Source organism: Mercenaria mercenaria, chromosome 5, assembly GCF_021730395.1.
Source record: "Mercenaria mercenaria strain notata chromosome 5, MADL_Memer_1, whole genome shotgun sequence".
Taxonomy (NCBI): Eukaryota; Metazoa; Mollusca; class Bivalvia; order Venerida; family Veneridae; genus Mercenaria; species Mercenaria mercenaria.
This window is the reverse complement of record NC_069365.1, coordinates 31,697,998-31,711,570: the sequence shown is the minus strand read 5'-3', so window position 1 is coordinate 31,711,570 and position 13,573 is coordinate 31,697,998. Positions and strand designations below refer to the sequence as shown.

Genomic DNA, 13,573 nt, shown 5'->3' with positions numbered 1-13,573 from the left:
CATCCTAATACATTCAAGTCCCATAGAGTTGTATACTAACCATAGATAAACATGCTGAACAGTATGCTTAGACAGAATATTCTGCAGCTCTTGATAAGAAACCACTTTTCATTTCTTTAAAAGCACACAGTGGTATAACAAAGAGTGTTTTTAAAAGCAGACTGCTGAATTTTTTTAAGGATGTCTTTACAAGAAAACTGCAACTGAACTGAATCAAGACCTTACAAGCAGACTGTTGAATAACTGAAAGATATCTTAATATTCATAGTAATGAATAATCAAAGAATATCTAGAACTGGACTGCTGAAAAACAAAGGCCATCTTTGTAAGCAGACTGGTGAACAATCAAAGGGCAACTTTTATTAAAAGGAAATAATAAAGTATGGTTTAGAAGAAGTCTGATAAATACTTAAAGGATTTCTTTGTAACGATGACTGGTGAATATAATCAGAGTAGACTGCTGATTAACAAAGGGAATCTTTACAAGCAGACTGGTGAACAATCAAAGGGCAACTTTTATTAAAGGGAAATAATAAAGTATGGTTTAGAAGAAGTCTGATAAATACTTAAAGGATTTCTTTGTAACGATGACTGGTGAATATAATCAGAGCAGACTGCTGATTAACAAAGGGAATCTTTACAAGCAGACTGGTGAACAATCAAAGGGCAACTTTATAAGGAAACAGTTGAATAATAAAGATGTTTTAGAAGCAGTCTGGCGAATAGTAAAAGGATTTCTTTTTAACATGACTGGTGAATAATCAAAGGGCACCTTTACAAGCTGACTGGCATATAATCATAGGGCATCTTTACTAACAGACTGATAAATAATTACATGGTGTCTTAACATGCCGATTGATGCAAACTCACAGTGTGTCTTTATAAGCAAACGAAGGATTTCTTTACAAGCAGAATATGCATGAATATTACTAAAGCAGAAAAAAATGACATCAAACAAAGGGATAAAATATGGTTTATTATTACAGAGGCGGATATGCCTAATGCACATACTTGTGAACACCTACTTTGTGTGAACCATAAAAGAAGAAAACTTTATACTAACAAGGACAGTTGTAAACAAGTGAATGAAGTATTGCCATGCAATACAAAGTCCCCTACTGGAAGGCACCTAATTTTCTCTACTGCAGTATAACCTAATGAACTGATATATCTGTCAATGATGTATAAACAATATTGTACTATACATTAATTCTAAAAAAAAAAAAAAAAATCTATATAATATAAATCCACAAAAAACTCTTTACTAGGTAGAGATAGGTGAAAATACACCTAAAAATTGGATGTAACATGCATGTTGTACCACAGAAAAGTGGTCTCAATTTTTCTCTACCGCCAGTAATAAAAAAGTTATAATAAAATCTATTTATAGTAATAACAAAAGGACGTAATTCTAAAAACAAAGGTGCCTCATGGTGGTGAACATTTGGTCCAAGTTACATCATAATCCCTCCATGCATGAAGAAGAAATGCTCTGTACAAAGTCATTCTTGAATTTGACCTTTGACCTCTAAATATGACCTTGACCTTAGACCTAGGGACCTGGTTCTTGCACATGACAATCCGTCTTATGTTGGTTAACATTTGTAAAATCCCTCTATGCATGAAGAAGAAATGCTCCAGACAAAGTCACTCTTGTGTCTGACCTTTGGTCTCTAAGTGTGACCTTGACATTAGACCTTGGGCCTGGGTTTTGCACACGACATGTTGTCTCATCCAGGGGAATATTTGTGCCAACTGATTTGCATGACAAAGTTATAGACTGGACAGGAAAAAAATCCTATTGACCTTTGATCTCAAAGTGTGACCTTGACCTTTAAGCTAGGGTACTGGGTGTTGCGCATGACACGTCGTCTCATTTATGCCAAGTAATATTGTAATCCCTTGACGGATGACAGAGTTCTGGATCGGACAGGAAAAAAAACTTATTGACCTTTGACCTCCGATTGTCACCTTGACCTTTGAGCTAAGGGTCCGGGTTTTGCGCATGACAAGTTGTCTCATCATGGGGAACATTTGTGCCAAGTAATATTAAAATCCCTTCATGGATGGCAGAGTTATGGACCGGACAGGAAAAAAACTCTGTTGACCTTTGACCCCCAATTTGACCTTGACCTTTGAGCTAGGGGTCCGGCATTTGCGCTTGACACATCAGCTCATCATGGGGAACACTTGTGCCAAGTGATATTAAAATCCCTTAATAAATGTTAAGAGTTATGGACCGGACACGAAACAGACCCTGTTCATGCTATGTTAACATTTGATTGCTAAGTGTGACCTTGACCTTTGAGCTAGGGGTCTGAAAGTTGTGCATGACACATCATCTTATTATGAGGTACATTTGTGCCAAGTAATATTAAAACCCCTTCATGGATGGGAGAGTTATGGACCGGACAGGAAAAAAGCCCTGTTGACCTTTGACCTCCAATTGTGACCTTGACCTTTAAGCTAGGGGTCCAGGATTTGTGCAAGACAGGTCGTCTCATGATGGGGAACATTTGTGACAAGTAATACTTAAATCCCTTCATGGATGGGAGAGTTATGGACCGGACAGGAAAACAGCCCTGGTGACCTTTGACCTCTAATTGTGACCTTGACCTTTGAGCTAGGAGTCCGGGTTTAGCGCACGATACGTTGACTCATCATGGGGAACATTTGCGCCAAGTGATATTAAAATCCCTTTATGGATGACAGAGTTATGGACCGGACACGAAATTGCGGACTGACAGACGGAATGACGGAAAAGTGCATCCTATAGTCCCTGTAACTGGTTTTCAACCAGTAGGGGACTAATAAATTTTGTAATTCTGTCTGTAGTATATAGTTACCTGTAAGTACAAAATTTTATAGTACCAAAGCAACATGCCATGCTAGAGAAGATCTACTGGTTCAGTTTGCATGCAACATGAAAACATGCATCTTAAGCTGTACTGTAATTCAGTCTCTTCACACAAGAATACAGTCAAACAATGAATATATCTCAAAGCTTTATTTAGGTGAAATAGACAAGCAGTATGTATCCTTTTATGCTGTACCAAAAACTGTAATATATATTAAAAATTATGTTTTATTTGTTCATAGATTGATGCAAACAAAATTTACATTTTACATATGCTCCTTTCGGCAATTCTATTGCTTCACCAAAATAATTGAGAAGCAGAGTTAAACTGCATTGCAAAAAGCACATTTTCTTTCTTGTATATATATTCCTTATCCAAAATGTTTATCAAAATTAAAATGGAATATTTTAATTTGAAACATTCAATAATTTCTTTTTCATTACAACTAGTGTGAAATGAAAAACAGAAATTCAATATGAGAAGCAAACATTTATGTAGTTCATACAGTTATATTTTGCAACACACACTTTTTGCAATACAGTTGTTCATTATGATGACTATTTTTTTATTAATAACTGAAAGTACAAAATAAATTGTACGGATATAGGAAATTAACATAAAGTTTCATGCTGAAATATGTGCTAGTGCAGATCACTTTACCTTGTGGGGAATGTGTGCTGTGTTATACAGGTTACACAGTATATATAGCTGGTAGATGGCTGGTAGGTTTGGGGATCTAAGGGCTAAAAAAGCTGAAGAAAAGAAGCTCAAAAATTGTTGACAACATGTGCTGGCTTCTAAGATAAACAAAGTGTGAACTGTGAAAAAAAAAATACACAGGTTACAACAACACAGAAATGTGACACACAATGACACTGCTAATTTAAGTTTTAGGTGAAATGAGAAAATGAGCCATGTCACAAAAAATTGTACCTTATATTTTGTTTTATCTTCAGATGTATAAATTTCAGGCCCTTCATGATAATCTTTTATCAAACACTTTCCATTCTAAAATACAATATTTACAAGAAAGGGAATTAAAAATTTTATGACAATTATTGCTACTTCTGTTTAATGTTTTACATTTTAAGGGTAGATTTTGGTTTTACACAATGTACTGACATTTTTCTGTCAAAAGGTACTATTCAACATGACAGGGTACAGATATATACACATGAAAATGATGTGCCTTAATAAATAAAGACAACAGACAAAACATGAAGAAAATAATAATTCTTCGCAGAAATATTTCTTATATTGCTTAGAAATGACTAGTTTTAAAATACAGCTGTTTGGTCTACTGAAAATTAAGTTGTTTTTTAATCAAAGGTAGTTGATACAAAGAACTGGGATAACTGAGAGCGAAAACAGTCCATGTAACAGCAACAACATCATCTAACAAAAGGGCCATGATGGCCCTTTATCGCTCACCTGAGTTAAGTTGATTGCTTACACAAGTTTCTTTTCTTAAGCTTCACTACCAAAAACTAGGTGAGTAGATCATGGCAAAGATTATTCAAAATAACTATTGAAATCTGTTTAAAAATTAAACTGGTGGTCCAAATTTCTTTGCTTAGCTTCAAAAACAAGAACGTAGGTCAGTAGGTCATGATTAAGACAATTCAAGATGAATACTGAAATCTGTATCAAACATAATGCTTGTGATCCAAATTTCTTTGCCACTGCTTCAAAAACAAATAAATCTATGTAAAAAAGGGACCACCCAGGCATGGCCTATATTGACCCCAGGGTCATGATTTGAACAATCTTGGTAGAGAACCACTAGAGCATAACACATACTAAATATCTCAGCTCTGGGCCTTATGGTTTAAAACAAGATTTTTTTTAAAGGTTTTTCCCCATTACAAGTCTATTTAAACCATGTGACCCTGAGGCGGGGCCATATTTGACCCCAGGGAGATAATTTGAACAATCTTTGTAAAGGACCACTAGATGATGCTACATACCAAATATCAAAGCCCTAGGCCCCATTGTTTTGGACAAGAAGATTTTCGAAGTTTTTCCCTATATAAGTCTATATAAACCATGTGACCCCCAAGGCGGGGCCATATTTAACCTTAGGGGGATAATTAGCAAAATCTTGGTAGAGGACCATTAGATGATGCTACAAACAAAATATCAAAGCCCTAAGCTTTGGACAAGAAGATTTTCAGAGTTTTTTCCCTATGTAAGTCTATATAAACCGTATGTGACCGCCAGGGCGGGGCCATATTTGACCCTAGGGGGATAATTTGAACAAACTTGGTAGAGAACCATTAGATGATGCTACATACTAAATATTAAAGCCCAATGCCCTGTGGTTTTGGACAATAAGATTTTCAAAGTTTTTCCCTATGTAAGTCCATAGATATAAACCATGACTGTGACCCTCTGGGGCGGGGCTATATTTGACCCCAGGGGGATAATTTGAACAATCTTGGTAAAGGACCACTAGATGATGCTACATACCAAATATCAAAGCCATAGGACCTGTAGTTCTGTACAAAAAGATTTTCAAAATTTTCCCTGTATGTCTATGTAAACCATGTGACCCCCAGGGTGGGGCCATATTAGACCCTAGGGGGGATAATTTGAAAAATCTTGGTAGAGGACCACTAGATGATGCTACATACCAAATACAAAAGCCCTATGACCTGTGGTTTTGGATAAGAAGATTTTTAAAGTTTTTACTTTCGGTTGCCGTGGCAACCAGAGTCCTGTATGGAATTCAATTCTTTGAACAATTTTTAAAGAAGGCTATCCAAGGAACATCCCTGTGAAGTTTCATCAAAACTGGCCTGGTGGTTTAGGAGGATATGTTGTTTAAAGGTAAGTGTGGATGGACGGCCGGCCGGATGCCAGATGGTGAGCGATCACAATAGCTCACCCTTGTGAGCTAAAAATCTGAGAAAGGTTGCAGACTAAAAAATTATAAATAATACTTGATATGAACTATTTTCTGATAAAATAAAAATTCAAACTTGGTTGTTTTTAAAAGGTTTGCAAAAAGTAGCAAATAGAAGTTTAAAAAGCACTACAGACAAAAATAGATTCAAAAACAAATAATCATAAACTAACAGAATTTCTGAGGTTTATGACAAAAACCTCATTTTTTTTTTCATAATTCTAGTTGGCTGTCTTGTCTAACATGACCTTGACAAACATGCAAAATACACAACATAAATTGTAATTTTTGGTTCTTGTCTGGAGAAGACAACTTTTCTAACAAATTCTATTGCACACTGCAGCTTCTATTCCAGTTTAAGTTACCGCTGCAAACAGTTGGCATGGTAACCAATCTAGAAGCAACAACAATTATATCACAGCAATAACAATAATAGAATCACAAAGATTCTGGAAAACTATTAAGGCTGTCAAAACTTTCGCTATCCGCAAATTTCTTCCAGTATCGAAGAAGATTCTTCTTACTCGAAGGTTTTCCCGAATTCAAATTTGGTGTTTTCATGCCATTATTGCGCAGTATTTCCAACAGTTCGTATCTGAATGAAGAAATGTCTTGTTTCAGTTCATTCACATCATCTTCGGTTACGCCCTCGCCTCGCTGCGGACTACGCTGTTTAGCCATCACATATCGCTTTACCAGATCTCTCATCACAGCCTGAATTACAAGAGAAACTTATACAACAACAACAACATGTAATAAATATTCATGACAGAATTATTGTTCTTATTTTCTTTCTTTTAGTTCATTGTCATCTTTAACTGTGTTGTCACATTAAATTCCCATTAGTGGTGTCGGGGTAATTGCTTTAAAATTGATGAGAAATACAGAAAGGCAGAAAAATTATTAATACTGATTACCTTTAATGGAGGTAATGCCATTCTGCTCAATATTCACAAGAGGGCAATGATGACCCTACACTACTCACCTCAGGTACATCCATTGATGGTGAACAAGTGTTGCAAGTTTTAAAGCAATAGCTTTCATAGTTTAGGAGAAAAGCTTACCTAAACATAAAACTTAACCAGGCAACGCCGACACCGATCAAGTGATGACAATAACTCATTTTTTTTTCACAAAAACTTGCAACACTTGTTCACCATTAATAGCCAACTCTGTACAGAAAGAAACATAACTCCATCCTGCTTTTTGCAAGAATTATGCCCCTTTTTGGACTTAGAAAATCAGATTTCTTGGTTAAGTTTTGTGTTTAGGTTAGCTTTTCTCCTAAACTATCAAAGCTATTGCTTTAAAACTTGCGACACTAGTTCACCATCATAAGCTAAAAATCAGATGAGCATCTGCACCTTCAAGGCATTGTTCTTGTTTAAAATCAGGCCAGCAATTTCATACAAGAAAAGTTTCCACTATATACATATTGGGAAGTGACCAAACCCCCTGGCAGCCATGACGAATTGGAATAATCTGAACAATCTTGGAAGGAGTCAAAGAAGTACCACTTGAGTGAAATTATTTTAAAATCAAACTAGCAGTTTAGGAATTTTAGCTCTATCATAGCTGGGACAGGACAAAGTCAAAATGAAGTTTGGTGGGGATATAATTATGATAACGCATGCCTCTTTGTCATTTAAAGATGCTTTCAATTTCTGACCATATATTTAGAAATTTAGTGCACACTAATATATTTTTTACTGTTTGAAAGCAAAGAATATTTATAAAAATATTTTAATATACAAACCTGATACCGGATTTCTCTTTCATTTATTTTCTTCACAACTTTCTGTAACAAACAAAATTATATATAAAAACTAAACAATCAGAAAACAAGAAAACTAAAGCAAAAATTAAAACTTCAACCTCAGGGCATCTTTAACTTCAGATAAAGGGAGACAAGTGTATGATATTTAATGTAATGAATCATCTTAAGAGTTACTGCAGTCCTCCTTTAAATACAGTAAAGACTGCCTTAGTGACCACTTCCTTTCAGCGACTTACTGTCTACAACGATCTGTTTTATTTCCTCCCGCTCCATTTCACATTAAAATTGGCTTGTTTCTAGCAACCCCATGTATGATGCATACAGAGACCATGATTTCTTAGCCCCAAATCAAAACTTCGAACCTTTAAAACGACTTTTTGACCCCTCTTCTCAAAGGGAGAAAGCTTCTCCAGTACAAATCACCGAGTGCTGTTCTAGATCTTTAAATAACTGCGTCACAGTCATATCAAATGAAAATTAATGAAGTAGACTGAAAGGTCATTTAAAATATTCCATGTTTTGTCAGACTGTTTAAAGGTCCTTAATAGAATGCTACCTAGAACATGTCTTATCTGCCTTAAACCAAGACCTCTCCTAGTCAGATAGTCAGAGACTCCCTGTCTACAACAACATTTTTGAAATTGGTCACTGTAGAAAGTCTTTACTGAAATGTGATTTTTAGCAGCACGAACTGCTCAAGGTGAGCTATTGTGATCGGTGACCAGTGTCCGTTCATTGTGCATAATGTGACTTGCCTCGTCCTTCAACATTTGCCTTGTTAACACTTTAGAGGCCACATTTGTGACCCAATCTTTCTGAAACTTTGTAAGAATGTAAACTTTGTCTTGATGATCTCTAGGTCAAGTTCGAAACTGGGTCATGTGGGGTCAAAAATTAGGTCAGTAGGCTAGATCAAAGGAAAATCTTGTTAACACTCTAGAGTCAACAGTTTTAAGTTTGAAACTCAAGAGAATTGGTCAGAATGTTTGTCTTGATGACCTCCAGGTCAAGTTTGAAACTGGGTCATGTGGGATCAAAAACTAGGTCACCCAGTCAAATCAAAGGAAAAGCTTGTTAACACTCTAGAGGCCACAGTTGTAGCCCAATCTTTATGAAACTTAGTCAGAATGTTTGTATAGATGATCTCTACATCAAGTTTGAAACTGGGTCATTTGGGGGTCAAAAACTAGGTCAGTAGACCAGATCAAAGGAAAATCTTGTTAACACTCTAGAGTCCACAGTTTAAGTTCGAAACTCATGAGAACTGGTCAGCATGTTTGTCTTGATGACGTCTAGGTCAAGTTCGAATCCGGGTCATGTGGGGTCAGATACTAGTTTACCCGGTCAAATCAAAGGAAAAGCTTGTTAACAATCTAGAGGCCACAGTTGTGACCCAATCTTTATGAAACTTTGTCAGAATGTTTGTCTTGATGATCACTAGGTCAAATTTGAAACTGGGTCATGTGAGGTCAAAAACTAGGTCAGTAGGTGATATAGCGATATAGGGCCATCATGGCCCTCTTGTTCAGTCATTGTATCTAAAAACTATGTGGAATCTATTCCTGTAGATCATGCAAGCGAAACAAAACTGAGCATATTCCATGCAACATTTCTGATATTAACAGCTGAAGTTAAAGGTACTAAAATGACAAGTAATAAAATAGTTAGCATGTTAAATATACTGTTGATATAAAGACATGCCACTGGAAACAATGATTTTGCCACATTTTCTTCCAGTTATATACCCACCTTTCAAGTCCAAAAGGAGAAATAATTAAATTTTGTCCAAATTAAACACAGAGCTACAAACCCTGACTTAATTTCTATAATTGCATGAAGTTTCAGTTAAATGTATGAATAGATTTCAGAAATATCTAAGAAAATGACAATTCTGACACATTTTGAAGTAAGAACAAGGTAAGAATGTGCCTAAACAGAAGTCAGTGTTGTGGAACCTCATATGCGAAGTTTCCATTGAGCTTAAAAACCTGTCATAAATTTTAAGGTGATGTCTTTATGGGTTCCAAATATATTATATAGAAAAAATAATTTGTGGCCTAATAGGATATTTTTTTTTAGGTTTTTTTTGGTCAAAAATGGGTGGAAGAAACATACTTTCTGAAGAGGGGAATGGGGCCAATTCCAGCCACAAAATCAGCCCTAAAAACACGAGACATTCAAACGTCACACAAAGTTAAGCTGAATCCAGCAGTTAACAGCCTTTCTCTCATGAAAGTCTTCTATTCCTGGTCAAATATTTTGTTATGAAATAAAATTGCAATAAATCCATCAAACAGCGAGAAATATCTGAGTTAATTCACCAAAAAGAGAAATACCGATTAAGTTACTTCACCAATTTAGACATTTAGACAAATCTTTCTGATTAATTGACAATCATGCTTTATGTGGTACTGATTAATCAGCTTGCATTTATATTGATTCCCTACGCTAGTATTAATACACAACAATATGTAGATAGAAAAAAAGGGTGATTCAAAAGTTCATTTATGTTGCTGTCTATGGGGCCATACCTAGTAACTCACATTTTTAATATAGGAGCTCGTTATTAGAAAAGATCAGGAAATGGGAAAACTTTAAATTACTTATTCAATGATATCTCAAACTTTTCAGTCACCCCTCACACCTTAAATTTAAAGCATTCTATAATTGTTACAATGATATATAAATTCTACATCAAAGCTGACTTGAGCCTGCAATCAATGTACCAGCCATATTATATCAATGAAAAAGAAAACCAAAGAAAAAAATCTTTATGAAAGACATCTATGCATGGACCAAATCAGCAGAAATTAAGGTATTAACCCACTATTAGACTTACAATACTACATTCATCTAAAGTACTCCCTCTCTCTCTGATATAAAAAAAGCTTACATTATAGTTTCTCATATGCTGCAAATGAAGAAAAAAATAATACTAACAGTTACTTGATTTTGTATAAAATCAGGGTAAAGAACATCAAATTTTTATATCTATTTTTCCTAAAAAATAAATTACAACTTTTTTTAGCTGATTTTGGTGCATTGGACATGCAATATAACGAGAAATAACAGCACTAAAAAATACAAGTATTCAACATATTTCAAATAAGAAAAAGCTGAGAGTGCCAGATTGGCAAATCAATTTGTCAAGCTTCTACAGTTGGCAGGTTTGATAATGTTGTTCTAGGGCAACAATGTTCTTTGTCTGTGCCCACCAACATTACATCACTACAATATGATATACCCAGTAATTGTTACACTCAGTAATTTGTCCAGTTAACATTCAGGCAGCTTGGCAAATATTATAACACCAGCAAGAAAACGACAGATTTCACATGAACTAAATGACAAATAAAGGTGGCAAACAAAATCAGAATTTTATGTTTTTGAAGACTTGTTTTTTTGGCAAGTTAGTGGGGGAGGGCTGGTGGCAAAGATACAGAAGTATCACAAATAAAGGCAAAAGAACTTGACATTAATATGACAAACAAGTGACCGAGCATTGCAGTCACCAGGCAATACAGAAGTCCCCTACCATTGAACAAACAATTTTACTTGACCTTCAATAGTGACCTTGACCTCTGACAGACAACCATGGGTCATGTGCACAACACGTAGTCTAATCATGGGGAACATTTCTGTGTAGTACTAAAACTAGAAATGTGTCCATGGGACACAGATGCCCCCACTACATGACAAAGGACACAAATTTTTTCCTAGGTCAGGGGCCATAACTCCTACAATACTGAATGAATCCGGACGCAAAACCCCAGGTGCACAACTGCACATGCTGACCAACATTCCTGTAAACTTTGGTGACTCTAAGTCAAATACTTCTGGAGCTACGCGCGACACAACATTAAAATGACCAATTTTTAACTAAGTCAGGGGCCATAACCCCTACACAATTGAATGAATCCGGATGCGAAACCCCAGGTGCACAACTGCACATGCTGACCAACATTCCTGTAAACTTTGGTGACTCTAGGTCAAATACTTTTGGAGCTACGCACGACACAACGTTAAAATGACCAATTTTTAACTAAGTCAGGGGCCATAACTCCTACACGACTGAATGAATCCGGACGCGAAACCCCAGGTGCACAACTGCACATGCTGACCAACATTCCTGTAAACTTTGGTGACTCTGTGTCAAATACTTTTGGAGCTACACGCGACACAACATTAAAATGACCAATTTTTTTACTAAGTCAGGGGCCATAACTCCTACATGACTGAATGAATCCGGACGCAAAACCCCAGGTGCACAACTACACATGCTGACCAACATTCCTGTAAAACTTTATGACTCTATGTCAAATATTTTTGGAGCTAGGCGCGACACAACACTAAAATGACCAATTTTTAAAAGTCAGGGGCCATAACTCCTACATGACTGAATGAATCCAGACGCGAAACCCCTGGTGCACAACTACACATGCTGACCAACATTCCTGTAAAGTTTTGTGACTCAACGTCAAATACTTTTGGAGCTAGGCGCGACACAACATTCTCGGAAGGACGGACGGACAAGGGCAAATCTATATGCCCCCACTTTTGGGGGGGTGGGGTGGGGCATAAAAATCCTTCAATGCAATTAAAAGTAATGGAGCAGAAACAAATTTTTATTTAACACTGAACAGTGACCTTGACCTTTACCCGACAAGCATAGATCATGCTTTGACACATTGTCTCATCATGGAGAACATTTGTTTTAGCACTTAGATAATACATCAATGCATATAAAAGTTATGGAGCAGAAACAATTTTTACTTGACCTTCAATAGTGATCTTGACCTTTGACCTACAAGCATATGTCATGTATGTGCATAATCTACAGATTTCCCTCTATTCACATACCAAGTTTTATGAATCTAGCTTGAATACTTTTTTGGTTATCGCAGGATCCAGATTTGAGGACAGACAGACAGATGGACAGACAGAAGGAGGGCATTCTTATAGTCCCCTAAATAAGACCTGTTGAGGTGGCAACCTTTATTTGTCATTATTTGGTGTAAAGTAAATGGGAAAATGGGTTATGTAGTTCTGAATTTCAGATGACAGTCAATGGGTGTATGTACAAATAAAACTTTTATTTTTATTATTCTAAAATGTTATATCATTTTAGTGTAGTCTGACAGTTCAATAAATGTTTTACATGAAGCAAAATATTCTGTATCAGTAGCTAAGAACTAAGCAAATTATTTTCAAAATATTTATAGATCTTCTTGGCTTTAATAACTGTTACATATCAAAAAAGCATTATCCTTTTCCAATTTCCTTGTTTCTTTTTAGTTATAACTATTTCCCTGTAATGAAAAAATGAGAGAAAAATGTAACGTTTAACCTCATGGGAAATCAATCATATGTCTATTTCCTCCCAAGTCCCTGCTAGGTTAAGACAACTATTTAAGGACTGTAACACCAAAAACAAGGAAATATATCTGTTGAACCTTTAATGTGGCTGTCAGATGAGTGTCAGAAAGCTTTAGAAAAAGTATATTCTAGGAATGAATTTAAAGTATGAGGTGCTGGCTTACTTAGGTGTTTTACTGTGATAAAAGAATCTGTCTTGAATTCGATTTTAGAATTGAACAAGAGCTATCTTAAAACACATATGCTCCCATGATGGCCTGTCTGAGGCAAGTGATGATGTAATTTTGTATGCTGTAACCTTTGACCTAATAACCTGAAAATCAAACCAGGTTTTCTATTGACTACACACAATCATTCTAGTCATAACTCCAAGCTTAAAACTCCAGGTCACTGTGACCTTGACCTTTGAGGTACCAATTAAAACAAGAGGACCATGATGGTCCTGAATCGCTCACCTCTTCCCACATGACCCAGTTTTGAGTATGACATCGTTTTTTCTATTATTTGACATAGTGACCTAGTTTTTGAGCTCATGTGACCCAGTTTTGAACTTGACCTAGATATTTTCAAGATAAAAATTCTGACCAATTTTCATGAAGATCCATTGAAAAATATGGTCTCTAGAGAGGTCACAAGGTTTTTCTATTATTTGACCTA

At 35.9% G+C, this 13,573-nt stretch overlaps 1 protein-coding gene across 1 annotated transcript in view; it reads right to left on the bottom strand.

Moving 5' to 3' along the window:
- The window catches only part of LOC123556865 (transient receptor potential-gamma protein-like), a 42,881-nt gene that overhangs the window by 1,315 nt on the left and 27,993 nt on the right, over window positions 1-13,573 (bottom strand). The window contains exons 7-8 of the mRNA XM_053543089.1: window positions 7,520-7,561; window positions 6,288-6,477 (exon numbers count right to left, since the gene is read on the bottom strand). Coding sequence (XP_053399064.1) covers window positions 6,288-6,477; window positions 7,520-7,561 — 232 coding nt within the window. The remainder of the gene's footprint in view (window positions 1-6,287; window positions 6,478-7,519; window positions 7,562-13,573) is intronic.